This window comes from Hyperolius riggenbachi, chromosome 8 (genome assembly GCF_040937935.1).
Source record: "Hyperolius riggenbachi isolate aHypRig1 chromosome 8, aHypRig1.pri, whole genome shotgun sequence".
NCBI classification, from domain to species: Eukaryota; Metazoa; Chordata; class Amphibia; order Anura; family Hyperoliidae; genus Hyperolius; species Hyperolius riggenbachi.
Window position 1 is genome coordinate 52,440,548 of NC_090653.1, and position 19,639 is coordinate 52,460,186.

Here is a 19,639-nt window from a genome sequence, read left to right on the forward strand (position 1 = left end):
TGTCGATCAGGTGAGTTTTAAGTCTCCCTAGTTACCGCCTACTGGCAACTCTGCAGGGAGGGAGGATCAGAGTCGAGCCTTGTTCCCACTGCGTTCCGCTTGTGTGTCTGTCCGCATTGGGCTTTCTCCTCCCCCCCCTCTCCTGGCGCTTGGGTGGGCAATTGGGGTTTTGTTAAAAGTGCTTTTTTAAGCACTTTTCCTGACCGTTTTTTTAATTCACTCCCTGACGCAAGTCAGGAAGTGAACTCTTTGACCCGGAAAAGAATAAATACAATGTATTTATTCTAATGGTGCTCATACATGGTACAATTTTTTTCATCCAATCTTACCATTTCTATATAGTATAAGGGTAAATGGAGTGAATATACTAAAAGGATAAGGTAGGCAGTTCCCCTATATTGCATAGAAATGGTAAGATTGGATGAAAAAAAATTGTACCATGTATGGGCACCGTTACACACGCTCGCGCAATCGCTACACAAAGGGTTAACAGGGTTTTAAACAATTTCTGTAAGCAATTGCACATGACTGACCATCACTGATGGCAACAAATGACATCCCGTTGATTTTTTTTCAATTGATGATTGTTCAAAGGGAGTGTGTACAGTTAATTAAATGACGTATAATGATCACGTTCTGTACAGCACACATGCCACAGTCAAGTGTTCAATCAATAATTTTTGTACAGATAATTGATCATTTCAGTTAATTGCACCTCAGGTGTCACTTACACATTATTTGTCAATCCCTTCATGTTTGTATACAGGTTAATCATTTAAAGTGTACCTGAGATGACAAAAGTAAAGAATTCTATACTTACCAGGGGCTTCCTCCAGCCCCAAAAGCACTACTAACTCCCTTGCCGTCCTCCCGAGTGCCTACGTTCTGGCTCAGTTGTGTCATTAAGTCTCTTATGCGCATTCGTGGCCCCTCCGTACACCGTAGAACCTGACTGGTGCAGCTGAGCCAGATACCAGGACCGCTAGCAGGAGAATGGTGAGGGAGTCAGCAGTGCTTTTGGGGCTGCAGGAAGCCCCAGGTACCCATAAAATATTTTCCTTTTGTCTTAGGTTTTCTTGTTAACCTTCACCAATCTATCATTGGGCAATGTTCATTTAGACCAATTTTCGTCTGAGGTGTGTATGCACCGGTTCACATGGGCGTTATCACATGTGGCGTTTGTCACTCAAGCACTGCCCATTCATACGGCAATGGCTTTTCCCATCATTCACATAAAGACCAGACATGATCCCTTTGCCCAAAGCGTCCAGGATCGGTAACATTTGGCACTTCCATGTGCACATAGGGAGCTCAAAATATGACAACTGAACGACGCCGGGAGCGGATGCCAAAACCTTATAAGCGCTTGGCATTATCTAAGCGAGACGTCCACCAGCACACACCTACAAACTACATGAACACTCTAGATCAGGGGTCAGGAATCTTTTTGGCTGAGAGAGCTATCAATGCCACATATTTTAAAATGTAATTCCGTGAGAGTCATACAATGTTTCAAACTGGGAAAGTGCACATGTACAGCAGAGGACTCATGTCCCTGTTGCTATGGTGACGTGTATACAGTTGATCCTCCGGGCAGCGGAAATGTCAGACACGTCTTCAGCTTCTTTTGGGTTTCAGCAACATCAGCCATTTCCCCGAGAGCCAGACAGGAGAAATACAGACTAACAACTTGCACCATTAGCTAGCTGACTTGGGGGTTGATTCACTTTGTAGGACGAGATACCCACACTTTGGCCTCAAGTGGCCGCCTGTCAAGTGACAGACAGCCTATTGGGCCAATGAAAGTGTGAGGCTCTCGCCCTACAAAGTCACTGGACCTGACAAGATCCAGAGTGGGACAATTGGAGCAGCTGTTCGTTTTGGGTGCAGCGGGAGTAAGTTAGTAGTGCATGCTACAGCAGTAGTGTGCCTACTTTGGAAATGTTACTTGTGGTGCCACACTAAGCTGCGCTGCTTGAGCAGTGTAGCTTAACCAACCCCTACTGATTTGTCCGTGAGCCACATGTAGCCATCAAAAGAGCCACATCTAGCTCCCAAGCCATAGGTTCCCTTCCACGGCTCTAGATGCTTATTGCCCAAGATGGATATTCTGGAGTACAGGTTTCAACATTGCAATTTGCAATGCACCATATTGGATTCAGCTAATAATTGATGCTACTCTACTGTTGTGTCCGCAGAGGCGCAGACTTGCAGGCTACTGTACTGCCATGGCTGCACACCGCCTCAGTCACACTGTGCATGTGCAGATATAAGTCACTACAAACTGAGCATGCGCACAACCCTCCCAGCAATGGGAGCATGATCAAGAAGGCATGGTTAATCCACACCTAGTCTAGTTTATAATCTTTAGGAGAGGGGCAGTGGCACAACAGGAGGGACCAGGAAAAAACATAGGAACCTGAAAGACTACGTGGGACTGGAACTTTTTCCCAGCATTCTTGCTGATCCTCTGCCTCAAATACTTTCTGCCATACACCTTACAAAAGTATGCAGATCAGGTGCTGTGTCTGAATTATAACTGGGTTACCAGCATGCTTGTTTCAGGTTTGTACAGCAGATACTACTGCAGCCAAAGAGATCAGCAGGACAGCCAGGCAATTGGTATTGCTTAAACTAAAATAAATATGGCAGCCACCATGTACCTGTCACTTCACGTGGCTTTTAAGTCATGACGCTCAAGGAATACAGAGAACTCAAAAGCAAGTGACTGTAATTCTCCTGGATAGAAATGCATATGGCAGTACAAAAGTCCAAAGGAGGTTCAAATCTCAAATCCCTTTTTAAAACTAATTAAATGATATACCACCACTACAGAAAATTTAGATTTTTTTATTTATTTATTTTGAAAGCTGGAGTTTAAGGTATGTTGTATAATTCCTCCATTGCCTATTCTAATTACTTCCAGGAAAGCACATGGAAAATTGAACATCCCTGGATCCAGGAGGCAGCTGAGCGCTCTATATGTGTCAGCAGCCCCCCTCACTGGCACTACCACCCCTGTACCCCTCATACTTTCCACCCCCCATATCACTGACACAACCACCCTTTGCTATTCTCTACCACCCCCATTCTGGCCATGCTGCCCCACCTGATTCCTTCCCCATCTCCTCTTCCTCCTCCACATCTTGCTTTCTGGGCATCTTGCTGACGTCACCGCCGGTCTCGAGCTCCCTGAGGTTTCCGCTTAGTCACGTGGCAGCAGACTCTACCGACCAGCCGGCGAACACAGCCTTTTCCGCGAGTCCGTCCCCTTCCCGGCCCGTAGCCCAATCGGCGCCTTTCACCCTGTGCCCCTTTGACAGCGAGAACCCGATTGGTCCATTTACCAATGACACGCAGCCCTGAACCGCATAGAAGACGCTGATTGGCCAGAGGTCATCCCAAAGCGAGGTGTGAATTACATGGTCCACGCCTCTTTGGATGCCCACTGCCTGAGGCGTGAAGTACAGGCTGATATCTCATTGGGCAAGAAGTGAGGTCACTGATCATCTGTTCTTTATTGGCTAGTTAAAGTCACGTGACAAGAACCCGGACATTCAGCGCTCCTTATTGGCTGCTCTTGAACAGTAAAAAGAGGCGTGAGACGCATGCTGAGTGGTGATTGGCTAACAGCGTTGGCGTGGAACGCACAGGGGGCATTTCCTGTTGCCAGAGCAAAGAGAGGCACATTGTGGGTCTCACTCGTGACTGTAGTTGGTCATTTTTCTCAGCCAATGCTAAAACTGTAGTCTAGGCCTTTAGAGTCGGCACAGAAGAGGGAGAAGACTTCTGGCAAGTGGAAGACCCCTGTTGTAGTGGGAGTCAGAGGCCAGGTCATTGGGTATGAGGCCTTTCCCTGGAGGCACACTCAGGGGGTAGGTCTTACTGCAGCCAGTTTAGGCCTGAAGGCTCCAGAGGTGGGTCAGTGGTAATTCCAAGGGCCACTACTGCAGGGACAGCTGGGTGGACAGTGCATGGGGCAGAAAGGAACAATCATTAGTACAATAGTCCTCAAGTTTGTGGGGTTTCTCTGAAGACAGGGTATAGAGTTGGCTGCAGTCAACCTAAATCTGAAGGCTGAATATAGTGTTTGTTCACTCTAAATTTGGAGCCTTCAATGACAATTTAGTGGTTTTAAATGACCACTCCACTGAGGGGCAAATAGCCTATGTGCAGCACTTAGTGCAGACAGTTCACTTCTTTATGAACCAGTAACACAGAGGATCTTCATTTTGAGGGTAATGGTTTAACCTGTGATTTGTTCTGGTCAACACTAAGCTGTCCAGTAAGGGGCTAATTTTCCTAACAGAACGTTTTTGATTCACTGTGCAGAGTTGTATTTAGCCCTGGGAAACCAAAATCTGGAGGGTTCATATGTAATTGTTCAGAGGGCATTCTAAAAAGTTAAGAATGGCATACTAAGTCAGACTTAACTTTATTATTTATAGCAAAAGCAAGATGAAGCAGTGATTGTTTCTTTGTAGGCAAGACAGAGGTTGTGGGCATATTTAGATTGGTGCGTGAAATTATTTAAAATAAACTCAACAAATTGCACACAACTTTATTTGCAATACCATTTAAGTAGTTCATTGTTATTAAAAAGGGTCATTGGTAATATTTCGGCACTCTAAGCATTTGTTGGATAGCCTAGAAGAGTGATTGCTATAGTCAGTAATACCAGTGAGTGTATTAATGAACACAGAAAATGCCCCGCAAGAAGCCATTTAGCAACAAGCAGAAGAAGAAACAGCTCCAGGACAAAAGAGAACGTAAGAGAGGTAAGTTCTGCATTCCTGTGTTTTACGCCTGGTACACCAGATACAATTTTCCCATAAGATCGGCAGGACATTTCCCTTTGCACGATACTTTCCAACATGTCCAAACGACAAAGGGATTGATTTTGTGCAGTACTGATCTCATCCCTGGCAGATATGATCCCTATAATTGAATCTGCCGGAGATCAATGATGCAACATGGCTGCTTGATCATAACTTTGACCAATTTCTGGTCGAAAATGAAAACTATCAAACGCTTTGAATGGAAAGATCTTGCTCAAAAGAGGGGCGGTCAGGTGCACGGCGGTTGATAAGTGGACAATTAGCAGGCAGACCGGGACTCCTCTATACCTTAAATGTGCTCCCCCAGGGCTGTGCAGTGTGTTGGCAGCTGGGTGTGCACTTTCCTGTCGGCTGGTGCGCTTCCCCTGTGTCTCCAGTCTATCTCCGCTGGTGCGCCTGAAACTTATTTTAGATGGGGAAGCCTGTGGGACTGGCAGTTGACCCTGCACAGGGGCTTCATAGATTTTTTTTATTTTTTTTTTATAGATTTCAAAGTAAGTTTAATTAAAGTGTAAATGTCGGCAACAATCAATTCTTTATTTTTATCTGGTAAACAAGTAATCAGGATGCTAACCAGGAAATCCAAAAGTTAAAATCACTATTACTTTTCTTGTTGATAAAAGATTATTACCCATTTTACCTGACTCTTATTTGGGACACACAAAATTTGGTACACACAAAAGAAGTTGCAGGGCATGCTGTTTTTTTTTTTTTTTTTGCGTCTTTAGTATCTCCTCAAACTTAACTAATGCAGCCTGATTGGCTGACGCCTCTTTCCCTCCTGGTTTCCCTTCCCACACCTCTGTTCCTCTCTGATTGGCTAATATTTATCATTCTGCGACAATGCACTTTCTATAGCGGAGGGCGGGCAAAGCATACACAATCAGGCAGAGGAGAGTAAGGAAAGGACATCAGGATTGGCTTCAAAATGGCCACACGTAAAATGGGAAATGCTAAGAAGGATTTTCTCTTTTTTTACTTTGGAAAAATCACTAAAATCAAAATGTGGACAGTGCAATACAAATGTTATGTAAGTAGAGCAAGTATTTATCTACTTATGTGTGTGTTTTTTTTTTTTTTCTGAGATAGTACGGCCGACAGTCCCTCTTTAAAGCGGATCTGAGATGAAAAACTAACTATAACAATTAACTTGTCTATATATCTTCTGTAAAGTTTAGATCGTGTACACAGCAAATCTAGCTGCAAACAGCTAGCTTCAACTGTATATGATTATGTTTTCCTGTGATACGAGAGCAGCCATGTTCTGCTTTTCTTCATTACACACAGGCAAGCTGCTCTGCATCTCCACCCCTCAGCCTGTGAAAACTTCACTCCCCTCTCCTCTTCCTTCTCCCCTCTGCCTCTGAAATCTCTGGCTAGTAACACCTCCTCCTGTCTAGACTGAGCTCCCATAATCCCTTGCTACATGGGTCTCAGAGTGCCTAGGTGCTGGAGGAGCTGTGAGTAGGGTTGCCGTGATTTACTGGTATTACGGTATACCACGGTTTTACTAAGCACGGTAATCACAGTAAGCACTTTTAGGAAATACCGTTTTTTGCTGTATTTCCGTATCCCCTGCCACCGCTCCGGCATTGTCCTGCTCTCCGTCTGCCTCCGTTACAAAGGCAAGCTCCCAAAGCTAGTTCCTGATTGCGGGAGGCTTGTGACATGAGTGCAGGAGCTGGGTGGTGATGCGCGTCCTGTGATGACGCCAGCACAACTGGAGCGCACACAGAGATTAATTTGTATCTGCTTGTAGTTTTTTTTATTGTGGACTGTACCACAAAGGCAGAGGGGGAGTCACCAGGTCATGCCTGCCAAAATAAATATGGCAAATGAGAAAAGGCTACAGCCCGTTCTCCCTCCTGCTAGAGGCACGCAGCCCCCTGCCTCCCCCGAGTGCAGAGCTGACATAAACTCTGATACTGATCAGTGTTCACAGGAATGTCCAGCTCCCGTCCCCCATGAAAATGATGAGCATGTCGACCGCCCGGGAGAAGGAGCAAGACACACACTGCACGTGGAGGAGCTGAAGCTTATGACACCAGATAAGCAGTGTTGCTGTGGGAGAGGTGCTGTATTTAAATGCAGCCAGTGTGTATATGTATGGCATGTGTGTGTGATGTGTCTGACTCAGGGGCGTCGCTAGCCCTATTTTGGGGGGGCCCGTACCCCCAATCTGTCCTGGGGTGCCACGGATCTCCCGGCCGCCGTTGCCCCGCTCTGCTCCGCTGCCATTCAGACCTCGATTAGCGCCGGGCGACCAGATAGAGCGGGCGCTAGGACCTAGCGGACACAGCTGATATGCGGAAGTGACATCACTTCCGCATATTTGTGCCCGGCGCCTGCTCTTTCTGGTCGGGTCGCCCGCTGAGAGAGGTCTGTGAGAGGTCTGACGTGGCAAGGTAGGTGGGGTGGGGAGGGGAGCGGGCCTGTCACTCACTACCTAACGGGGGTCCCTGCTGTCACTCACTACTAAACAGGGGTCCCTGCTGTCACTCACTACTAAATGGGGGTCCCTGCTGTCACTCACTATCTAAACGGGGGTCCCTGCTGTCACTCACTATCTAAACGGGGGTCCCTGCTGTCACTTACTATTTAACTGGGGGTCCCTGCTGTCACTCACTACCCAACTGGGGGTCCTTGCTGTCACTCACTACCCAACTGGGGGTCCCTGTCACTACCTAACTGGGGGGTGCCTGTCGCTCAAGATTGCTGAATTTGTCTTGTTGGGTGCCTCATGATTTGTTGGGGGCCTCATGATTGCTGAATTTGTCTTGTTGGGGGCCTCACGCTTGCTGACTTTGTCTTGTTGGGGGCCTCATGATTGCTGAATTTGTCTTGTTGGGGGCCTCATGATTGCTGAATTTGTCTTGTTGGGGGTCACATGATTGCTAACTGCGAGACTATGGTAAAAGCTGAATCATCATCATATGAGACAATAGCATTAAACCTACTTTTTTAGCTTTTTAAAACAGAAAATAAAACTGGGAGATTCTAAAAAATGAATATATTTTTTCAGGAGTAGGATGGATGAAATTGTTTATCTTTTCAGTTTTTCAACTTGGATTTTCCATAATGTTCATGTATGTGTTAAAACGTTTGTATAGTATTTAGTTTAAATTGCTGTTGCCACTTTGCGATAGATAAGTGACTTGTGGGTTGCAGTTTGGGCCTCCAAAAAGTTCGCCACCACTGTCCTAATCTAATGTACGATTGGCCCCACCCATGGCCACGCCCACTCACTGCATGACCACGCCCATTTTTTTGCTGTGCGCGCCGCACATCGCCCCCCACCTAGTGCCCCCAGGTGCCACCGATCTCCAAGGACCCTAGGAACGCCCCTGGTCTGACGTGTGTGTGTGTGTGTGTGTGTGTGTGTGTGCGTGCGTGCGTGCGTGCGTGCGTGTCTGCCTGATGCATGTCTCTGTGTGGTGTGTGTGTTTGTCTGCCTGATGTACGTGTGTTTGTGTGATGTCATGTGTCCTCATGCCCACTGCCCCCCCCCCCTCCTGTTCTACTCTGTCCCCCTACTTTTTAAAGAAATTGTCCGCAGTGGCTTAGCACAGGACTTCACCTAACTCATGTCCGCTCCACCTATTTGCATTTTATTTTTAAGCTCTGGTATCCTTTAAAGAAAACCAAAGACGCAGCATAGTGAAAGTTTTGTAGGTAACTGCGGCTTCCTCCAGCCCCATCATGCGCACAGATCCCTCCCACGCCGCCATCCTCAGCCTTTTCTATCGCTGTTACTGAGTCCCGTAACTTTGGCCAGTCGCGGCCAGTTTTACACATGCGCAGTGCGCTCCCTCCGTCTGGCAGAAAATAGTACTACGCCTGCGTAGTATTATTCTCCGCTGTAGAGAACGCACTGCGCATGCTCAGACTGGCCGCGACTGGCTCAAGTTACGGGACTCAATACCAGCGATAGAAAAGGCTGAGGATGTCGGCGTGGGAGGGATCCGTGCGCATGATGGGGAGGAAGCTGCAGGTATATATAAAACTTTCACTATGCTTCATCTCTGGTACACTAAGGTGTATAGTAAAGTGTACCACCAGCATTTTTAAAGTGGACCTGAACTCAAAACGTCGTCCTCTCTGCTCAAAAAGATATGCAACAGCAATGTCTTTCTTTGTTACAGCTAATACAAATCCTAAAATAAATCTGTACAGTTTCTACTTCCTGATTCATGGAAGCAGACATATTAACCTACTGTGCTTTCAAATGACCTTATTATCTGCCCTCTCTGCCATAGGCAGTCATGTGACACAGGGAAAATTAGATTTACTTTTGGTATAGTTTGGTATTGTTGTTGTTTTTTTGACATTTAGAAGAGTAAATATTTCAAGTATGACAGGAGGACCCTAACCATTAAAGAGAATCCGAGGTGTGTTTAAAGAATGTTATCTGCATACAGAGGCTGGATCTGCCTATACAGCCCAGCCTCTGTTGCTATCCCAAACCCCACTAAGGTCCCCCTGCACTCTGCAATCCCTCATAAATCACAGCCGTGCTGTGAGGCTGTGTTTACATCTGTAGTGTCAGTCTCAGCTGCTCCCCCGCCTCCTGCATAGCTCCGGTCCCTGCCCCCGTCCCTTCCCTCCAATCAGCAGGGAGGGAAGGGATGCAGGCGGAGACTGGAGTTCTGCAGGAGGCGGGGAGAGCAGCAGACTGACACTATAGAGATAAACACAGCCAGCTCTGACAAGCTGTTTGTCAGCAGCGTGGCTGTGATTTATGAGGGATTGCAGAGTGCAGGGGGACCTTAGGGGGGTTTGGGATAGCAACAGAGGCTGGGCTGTATAGGCAGATCCAGCCTCTGTATGCTGATAATATTCTTCAAACCCACCTCGGGTTCTCTTTAAGGGTCTAATAAAGAAGAGTTTGTTCAACTTTGACCTTTTCTTTTTTTTTATAAGGGTAATTGTAATGAGAATAATTGCGTAATACTGTCATACCGTGGTATTTTTTTTGACGGTTATCATACAGTGAATTTTCATACCGTTGCAACCCTAGCTGTGAGCGAGGCTCGTTTAGTTTATAGGGAATTAGAGTATTAAAAAAAAAAAAGCATTTGGCTTGAGGAATATCCTATAAACTGTAGGAAAGGAACAAAATTATGTAATGAGTAAAACTTTATCTCGGATCCACTTTAAAGCGGATCCGAGATGAAAAACTAAATATAACAAGTGACTTGTCTATATATCTTATCTAAAGTTTAGATAGTTTACACAGCAAATCTATCTTCAAACAGCTTCAACAGTATATTAATATTTTTTCCTGTGATACAATGGGAGCAGACATGTTTTCTGCTTGTCACTATTACACAATGGGCAAGCTTATCTGTATCTAGGCATGCTAATCTGCATATTCTGTGAAAACTCCACTCTTATCTCCTCCATTACACAGGCAACTGATCTGTATCTGCACTGCAGCTCTCAGATTGTGAAAACTCTGCCTCTGAAATCTATAGCTAGTAACACCTTTTTCACCTACCCAGACTGAAATCCCACAATCCCTTGCAAGCGCCAAGGCACTCTGGAGAAGCTGTGGGTGTGGCTTGTTTAGTTTATAGGAAATTAGGGTATTAAAACAAAACAAAAACGTATTTGGCTTGAGGAATGCCCTATAAACAATAGGAAAGGAACACAATTATGCAATGAGTAAAAGTTCATCTCGGATCCACTTTAAAGCAAATGTGGGGGAAAGGGGGGGGGTGTAAAGGAAGCCGCTGGATGATCCAGAGGCATTTTCAAATCTCCTCCACCCCTCAGATGCTTGCTGGGACCCTCTTCTTCTTCACGCCTTCACTCCCATCCTTGTACCAAAGTGGCCGCACTCCCTGCAGGATCGGCTTTGTACTGATACACAGCATGAGCGCACTGGTGCACCGATGGGAGTGCAGGCACGAGAACATATTCAACAAGTTCTTGTTGAAAATGTTTGGAAGGTCCCAGCACTAGATTGGTGCAGTTGAGGAGGATTACCCTCTATTTAGGTAAGTATCTAACTTTTTCATCCCCTTTTTTTTTCTTCTTCTCCCCTCACAGGTATAGTTAAAAAAAATCCTGTGAGGTCAGTAGATGACTTATCAATAGAGGAGTTGGAGTCAATCAATAACTGGCAGATTTGATCAAAGTATTTGAGGCTGCTGGAAATATTGCCTCATGTATGGCCTATTTTTCTATGTGTAATATCTTTAATCATTACCAGTTTTCTGTTATGACTATAGTTATTTTGTATGTTGCCGTTTATAAGTTACACTGATGTGGTGTCCTAAGTAATACAACCTTGTCATTGGTAAGAAGTTATAAGTGCATAACCTATGTCCAGATTTCAGTATTTTATACTTTTTTTTTTTTTTTTTTTTTTTTTTATATAACAGGGCCTCTTGAACCTGGTAGGTCAGAATCAAACAGTAGAAGCCAAAGCAGAGAGCGTGGAGAAGAAAATACAGACACCTCTGACAGCGAAAGTGTCCGACCTCAAGTCAGACGGGTCAACCAGCAGCCAGCTGTTTTCAAACCAGGAGAAAAAGGCTATGACCCTAATAGGTTTGTGTATATTTCATATCTTGGATATTTTGTGTATTACTGCGCTTAAGGTGGCCATACACTGGTCGATGTGCCATTAGATCGACCAGCTGACAGATCCCTATCTGATCGAATCTGATCAGATAGGGATCGTATGGCTGCCTTTACTGCAAACAGATTGTGAATCGATTTCAGCCTGAAACCGATCACAATCTGTTCAGCTGCTCCTGCCGCCTGTCCCCCCCCCCCCCGTATACATTACCTGAGGCTGGCTCCCGGGCATCTTCTCCGCACTGCACCGCACCGCTGTTCTTGCTCCATCCCGGCGCTTCCTGTGTTACTCCGTGACCAGGAAGTTCAAATAGAGCGCCCTCTATTTCAACTTCCTGGTCACCGGAGTGACACAGGAAGTATAAGCGTACACTGGGACATGCGGAAATGCGGTGCAGCGAGGAGAAGAGGACCCCGGAGCCAGCTTCAGGTAATGTATACATGCTCGGATCGGGCCCGAATCGTACGCCGCAAGCGACGCGCTCCTACCGCCGGGCGATCGAGGGTAATTTCCCGCACAGCGCGATCGACGGTCCGATCCGATTTCGGGAGGGAATCGGATCGGCGGGTGCGTTTAGCGCAAGCGATTGGCAGCAGATCCGATCCCAGGATCGGATCTGCTGTCGAAACGGCCGTGAATCGAGCCAGTGTATGGCCTGCTTTAAAGAGACACTGAAGCAAAAAAAATAAATTATGATCTAATGATTTGTATGTGTAGGACAGCTAAGAAAAAAAAACATTAGCAGCAGAGACAAAAGTATAATCTTTCCAGTAAAGAAAGAGCTAAGAAACTCCAGTTGTTATCTATGCAAATTAACCATTGAGCTCCACGGCTTTCAAAGTTGCAGAGAACTCTGCCAGACACTTGAGATAATAAGCTTTAAAAGACCATCTTTTTTTCCCTCTGCAGGGAAGATTTTGCAGAGCAGGCTAGTGAACTTTTGAACCCATTTAGGATGCTGAGTAGTGTCTAAACTGCAAATATTAGAGAATGATGCAATGTTATAAAAAAAAACACTATATAACTGAAAATAAAAAATATTACTATATTTTCTTTGCTACTAAAATTCTAGTAATTATCCATATTACACAACCAATTCATTATATCCTAATTTTTTTTCTGCTTCAGTGTCTATTTAAAGGGAACCTAAACTGAGAAAGATATGGATTTTTCCTTTTAAAATAATACCAATTGCCTGACTCTCCTGCTGTTCCTGTGTCTCTAATACTTTAATCCACAGACCCTCAACAAGCATGCAGATCAGGTGCTGTGACTGAAGTCAGACTGGATTAGCTGCATGCTTATGCTGCATCCAAAGATCAGCAGGACTGCCAGGCAACTGGTATTGTTTAAAAGGAAACCCCTCTAAGTTTAGGTTCCCTTTAAGGAGGAACTGTTTTGAAAATGACACTGGTACTTCCTGATGGCGTGTCACGTGACACTGCTGTGGCCATCGAGACCCAAAACTGGAAGCGGCGATTAACCTCCCTGGCGGTAAGCCCGTGCTGAGCACGGGCTCTGCCGCGCAGGAGGATTTCTCAGGTCCTGCTTGGCCGATTTGTATAATTTTTTTTTTTTTTTTGCAACACGCAGCTAGCACTTTGCTAGCTGCGTGTGCCCTCTGATTGCCGCCGCTCCGCGCTCGATCGCCGCAATTCGTCGCGCCCAGAGGCGGGCTGCATTTACAGGCCTCGGGCTCTTTCACATCAGGCAATGTGTGCATGAACCCGATTTTGCGCACGCGTTATGTGAGGTTGGGAAGTTGCGGTGCGACGCTGATTAGCGACTATAGTTCTAATTCACCCGACCGGAAAACGCAGGCGCCAGATGATTAAAAGCTCCAGGGTGCTGCTATATAGATCCAGCATAATAGTAATAATCTCATTGACTACTTAGTTATCATCAGTATGTAGCTATTGACAGAAGCATTCTGTGCTCTTGGGATGGATTGCAGGTACAGACTTCAGTTTGAGAGGGAGAGCAAAGATGAAATCGAACGGAGGAAGAAAATCGCCCAGGAAAAGATTCTGGAGCCCGTTTCAGAAACAGAACTGGAAGTGGATATAGAGAAGATATACAGACCCGGATCAGGTAGACTTGTACTCTGTTGTTCATATGCTCCTTTGTTGAAGGGTTTATAACATTTATGACACAGCAATTTGTTAATAAAGCAGACCTTAAAGTGGACCCAAATTAAAAATACAAGATTTCAGAAATAAAATCTATTTTCTAAATTATAATAATAAATAGCAGCCCTTTTTCAGCTGCATGATGACACATATAAAATATTTTACATTCATTGGAGGAACTCCTCCCTTCCTTTCATATTGCTGGGACAGAATCTGGCAGACTGGTGGAGTAGAAGGTGTCCAGCAATGGAGGAATTGCTAATGGCTGCCACCTGTATAACCCTAGTTATGAAAAGAGAAGGGTGAAAAGCATGCACTGAAATGATCATAGGCTTGAAGGAGTGTTTATTTATCTTTGTATGTGTCAGAGTGGTGCAACTAAATATTTTGAATTAAAAAAATTGTTTGGTTTGGGTCCGCATTAACTTCCTCTCTGCTCTAAAAGGTGAGAAACAGCATAATAACCTTTCACAGAAAAACATTTATTTGTTACAGCTGATACAAATCATGCAATAAATCTACTGTTTCTACTTCCTGCTTTCATGGAAGCAGACATAAGGTTAACATCCTGTGCTTTCAAATGAGCTTTTCTGCCTTATCTGCCATGGGAGACAGCTGCCAGATTAAATTAGACAGGCTAAACCAGGCATGGGCAAACTTGGCCCTCCAGCTGTTAAGGAACTACAAATCCCACAGTGCATTTGCCTTTAGGAGTCATGACTGTGGTTGTCCGACTCCGGCAATGCATTGTGGGACTTGTAGTTCCTCAACAGCTGGAGGGCCAAGTTTGCCCATGCCGGGGCTAAACTCTCTAAATGCATGCAAGATGCATTTCTCTAGGTTTTCCTTCTGTCCTGTGCAATAGATAAGGTCCACTTTAAAACATTGCTTTATTTGGGGAGCAGAGCAGACCTGCAGGTTATAATGCCTGGCTATAGGAGTACGGATGTAGAGATAGCCCCTCTTCATCATTTCAGTCCTGGACCTGAAAGTTAAGGCTCCCATACACACATCGATTTTTCTCATTCGATTCCCTGCAGATTCGATCACTCTGATCAAATTGGATGGGATTTAATACCTTTTTAAATGTTTGATTCAATCAATTTTGACCAAAAATCAATCATGACTATAGATCGGGCAGGATGGAAAATCTAGATCTATTGGGGGTGGGGCAGGAGTGGTGGACGTTCGATAGGCCATAGCTTTGCATTGGACACTACAACACTGTGGTCCGAATGATTTTTACCCTGTTGGAATCAGTTAAAATTGAAGTGCTATGTGTGGTAGGAATCGATTCCTTCTGAATTCATTCAATCCTGAAAGGAATCGATCATTTAGAAAAATTGGATGGAAATCTACAAGTGTATGGCCAGCTTTAGGGGCAGTTCTATGCAATAGCAGAATTATGTGACACCGAGTGTCCTGGTTTATGGATAAGAGTTTTAAGGCGACTTGGTGTCCGAATGACCATCCAGTTCGATTACTATAATCGGATCAGATGAAAATTAGTGCTGCCAAGAGCATGCCTGATTGACGATGCAACCAATTTCGGGGCATAATTGGTTCTATGCATCGATCGGACATGCTGCAAGATGTAGGGCTGACATGCTCAATTGGGTGTGGCAGTAACTGTACAATATCGGGAGGAGCGATGAAAGCCATGGAGTCCCTGGTGTTGTCCCCACTAGTGTAAAATGTGCCCCGTGCGTGCATACTTTACCTTTCGGCGTCAGCCTCTGCCTCCATCTGCAGGGTGCGTATAAAATGTCACACACACGGCCACGTTACGCCAGCAACCATGTGGGGCGCATGCATACCGGCACCCTGACGAATTGTCCGATCACGACAGGAAACGTGTAGGTGGGCAGAGCCGTGGCTTGAGTGCACCATCACTTTACACGTGGACTCTCCTGGCTGGCGTCCGGGCTGTATACTAGCAGAGACTGGTTCTGCATGGACAGTGTTCTCCCCAGGCATTTTTAGCCGGGTGCTCCACCCGGATTGTTTTTGTGAGCACCCGGCTGTCGACTCACCTCCTATGCTGTAAGCAGGGTTGCTCACAAACACTGGCCCTGCATTCTCTTATCTTGCCCCACCCCGCTTCTTTTTCATGCCACCCGGCTACAATTTCATACCACCCGGCTGGAAAAAAATTCTGGGGAGAACACTGCTGGAGTTGTAATGGCATTCTCACACAGCGAGTGGGTACCCAAATAATAATATATTATCACTAGGATCACTATCTGGACTTGGTGAGGGCCATCTTACTTCATTGTTCATTGCTCACTATGCTTTATTGGACGGTTGATCCACAGCAAGGAAACCACACAGCATGATTACATTACATCTCAGGTAGCTGCTATGCCGCTGTTATGTTGCCGTGTGTGTGTGGTGTGTGGTGTGTGTGTCGGCTTTCTTTATGCTGCGCAGCAAGAGCTTTTGCACGCATTGATGCACTTTACTTGTGACTCTGAGGATTTTAAACTTTTGGCAGACCTTTGCATGTGGTTGCCATATGTGTGTGTGTTTTTTGTATGTGTTTTTTTTTTTTTTTTTTTTTTTTTTTTTTTTTTATATACAATACATTTCTTACCCAGTTTTTGAGCAGATGACCTTGTTTTGTTATATGTTATTGTAATAGGTTGCTCAATTCCCTAAGTGGTGTGGGGAGAATATTCATCTATCCAGTACTGTATTCACACTAGCGGTATCCATTATTTGTGTGCGCATGCATACTGTCATGCCGAATTAGATCAGGAATCTAGAGATTGTATGCTGAAATAGTTCTAGAATCAGCCTGTGGTGTATGGGCAGGCAACAGATCTCTCTCCGATCAGAGAGAGATTATTATTATTATTATTTAGTATTTATATAGCGCCGACATATTACGCAGCGCTGTACAGTGTATAGAATATATATATATATATATATATATATATATATATATATCTTGTCACTAACTGTCCCTCAAAGGAGCTCACAATCTAATCCCTACCATTGCCATATGTCTATATTATGTAGTGTAGTACTGTAGTCTAGGGCCAATTTTTAGGGAAGCCAATTAACTTATCCGTATGTTTTTGGAATGTGGGAGGAAACCGGAGTGCCCGGAGGAAACCCACGCAGACACGGAGAGAACATACAAACTCTTTGCAGATAGTGCCCTGGCTGGGATTCGAACCAGGGACCCAGCGCTGCAAGGCGAGAGAGCTAACCACTACGCCACCGTGCTGCCCAGAGATCTGTCTCTTGATCGATCTGTCCATACATCTTCTGATGGATGAGTACCCTTAAAGGGATACTGTAGGGGGGTCGGGGGAAAATGAGCTGAACTTACCCGGGGCTTCTAATGGTCTCCCGCAGACATCCTGTGTTGGCGCAGCCACTCACCGATGCTCCGGCCCCGCCTCCAGTTCACTTCAGGAATTTCTGACTTTAAAGTCAGAAAACCACTGCACCTGCACGCCCGTGTCCTCGCTCCCGCTGATGTCTTCAGGAGTGTACTGCGCAGACACAGACCATACTGGGCCTGCGCTGTGCGCTCTTGATGACATCAGCGGGATCGAGGACACGGCAACGCAGGCGCAGTGGTTTTCAGACTTTAAAGTCTGAAATTCCAGAAGTGAACCGGAGGCGGGGCCGGAGCATCGGTGAGTGGCTGCGCCAACACAGGATGTCTGCGGGGGACCGTTAGAAGCCCCGGGTAAGTTCAACTAATTTTCCCCTGACCCCCCTACAGTATCCCTTTAACAGTATTCCTTGTATTGCCATCTTCTTTTTTTTTTTTTAAAGGAAAATATCTTTAGCATATCTTTTTTAGTGGATAAAACTCCTCAATAAAAACCTCAATTACTTATACCAAATATTGCACTTTTTATATTCACTCATTCAACCTGCACCACTCTTTCATTCACATACTTGAAGGGCCCTTCTAAAAAAAGTCCGATGAACTTTTTAAAAATCAAAGTCAAATTGGTCAAAAAATTTTTTTTTAAATGAAAAAAGATCAGAGATATCAGATAATGTATGGAGAACAAAAATGTTGCTTTCTCATGTAAAAGATATTGCTCAGTGTTGTCCTACAGTAGTTCCCCTATGAAGTGTCCTATGTACATAAAGTTTCCATCACCGCATAGGTTTGTTCTTCATTCAATATGGGTTACTCCTCCTAGTTCAATCTGTAAAAACAGAGGTGCCTCACTCAGTTTGGTCCGCTGATGTCCTCAGGTATTTGCAAGGTACCCTCAATGGCTCTTTCCGCCGTTGCAAGACCGAGACCGTCTGTTGTCAGACTACTCACGTTAGCGCTGGTCTCCAAGTGCCCGCCTACGTCACTTCCGTGTGGTAGACACAGTTGTCCGCTATTTGGTATAAATAATTGAGGTTTTTATTGAGGAGTTTTATCCAATAAAAAGAAAAATTAGATTTGAACTTTAAGCGCGTGTAGACATTTTTTGTATTTTCTGGCTGTTTGAGGTTTTAAGGGACCCCTCAGTACTACACGCTGCTCGTTGTAATAGCTGATCCCCTCCAAGTAAAACTTTATTCTTTAGCATATCTGTTTATTTGTGTTCAACACTAAATAAAAAAAAAATTAAAATGCAAACAAGTTTATAGTGTATAACATTTTTGTTGGTCCTCCAATTTGCATTGTATTCTGATCAATAAAAAGTGTTGTGTTGCTGTAAACAAACCTGTACCACTACAACAGCAAAGTCCCCAGACTTGAGGACTGATGAATAGACCATGTTGTTTATTGTGAAGTTATCTTACCTTGGATGTTTTTGCAATTACAACGTTTGCCCATGAGAGCAGCATACGGAGCTCTAAATGAATATCCTATATTCATTTGTAATATTTAATGTTTTTTTCCTATTTGTGAAATTCACTCTCACTTGATATCTTTGGAGTCTAGCTAGCTTCACATATAGTTTTGTCCCGCTTTACAGTGTTAGACTTCCCTAAGCGGCCGGCCTGGAGTTACGAGATGAGCAGGGAGGCTGTGCTGTTACAGGAAGAAAAGGCCTTCAAGGATTATCTGCAGAAGATCTATGAGAAGCACAATCCGCGAGAGCTCAGTTACTTTGACCACAATCTGGAGGTGAGACAGGAGGGATAATGGTAATTAACGCCGCCCGTTATTTCAGCAGCAGTAGGGTGAACCGTCATTCAGCTCACGCAGCGCCCAACTGACCGGGCGGCCAAAACACACGTACGCCAATAAAAGGTTTGCTCACCAGATGCTGAAGCCAAATATGACCCTGAAGCAAATGATGGAAAGTAATTAGGGGACTATGAGAAGGGTAAGGAGAGGTTACTTTAGTTGTTAGGGTGTAGGCAGGAGGTAATGTTTGGGTTGGGCACCTGTCAGGGGTTCACGTTTTGAGGAGAGGTTAGGGATCAGAAAAGAGTAACTGATATGAGGAGAACTTGGGGTACAGGAAGTAGTTACCATGGGGGGAGTGGCAGTTAGGGTTAGGTGTCAAGAATTGTGTTTTGTTGCCCAGCGGTTCTAGGTGGCAGGTCTACTGTGAACATTTAAAATATTCAGTCTTGCATTTTGTCTGAAAACAGCGACAGCTTAGAAAGAGTTATGGGTTGTTGTTTTTTTTTGTTTTTTTTAAATCAAACACTAATTCTGCTGGTAAAATAAACTTTTCTCTTTCCTCTGTTACCCTTTGTTGTAGACCTGGAGACAGCTGTGGAGAGTCCTGGAGATGTCAGACATTGTCCTGCTAATAACAGACATCCGGCACCCGGTCAGTAGTGTGTGTGTGTGTGTGTGCCTTATGTACGGGTGCTCACAGGAAAAACCCCGGGGGATTCCTCTAAAGGTGCCTTTTTAATGTTGCAATCTTACCAAATCCACACAGTAGAAGGATAAAGTGAGCGAATATACTTTGAATAGATATTTTAGGTAGCCCCTTACATAAAAATGGTATTTGTGTTCAGATTGGACTGAGCATATTAGGTGTCCCATGATGCATCACTGCTGAATATGCAAATCATCCTTTGTTGTCCCTGCAAGCTAACCACACCTCTAGAACCACTGGAATGCAATGATGTGTCAGCTTGTTAATATTACA

At 44.9% G+C, this 19,639-nt stretch overlaps 2 protein-coding genes across 2 annotated transcripts in view; one reads left to right on the top strand and one right to left on the bottom strand.

Moving 5' to 3' along the window:
- ABCF1 (ATP binding cassette subfamily F member 1) overlaps positions 1 to 3,310 on the bottom strand; it is a 413,240-nt gene extending 409,930 nt beyond the window's left edge. Inside the window, exon 1 of the mRNA XM_068247805.1 lies at positions 3,110 to 3,310. Within this exon, the coding sequence (XP_068103906.1) occupies positions 3,110 to 3,161 (52 nt within the window). The 5' untranslated portion in view covers positions 3,162 to 3,310. The remainder of the gene's footprint in view (positions 1 to 3,109) is intronic.
- A 324-nt stretch (positions 3,311 to 3,634) lies between these two features.
- The window catches only part of GNL1 (G protein nucleolar 1 (putative)), a 40,702-nt gene continuing 24,697 nt past the window's right edge, over positions 3,635 to 19,639 (top strand). The window contains exons 1-5 of the mRNA XM_068250422.1: positions 3,635 to 4,778; positions 11,225 to 11,393; positions 13,379 to 13,515; positions 18,503 to 18,654; positions 19,241 to 19,312. Of these exons, the coding sequence (XP_068106523.1) occupies positions 4,706 to 4,778; positions 11,225 to 11,393; positions 13,379 to 13,515; positions 18,503 to 18,654; positions 19,241 to 19,312 (603 nt within the window). The 5' untranslated portion in view covers positions 3,635 to 4,705. The remainder of the gene's footprint in view (positions 4,779 to 11,224; positions 11,394 to 13,378; positions 13,516 to 18,502; positions 18,655 to 19,240; positions 19,313 to 19,639) is intronic.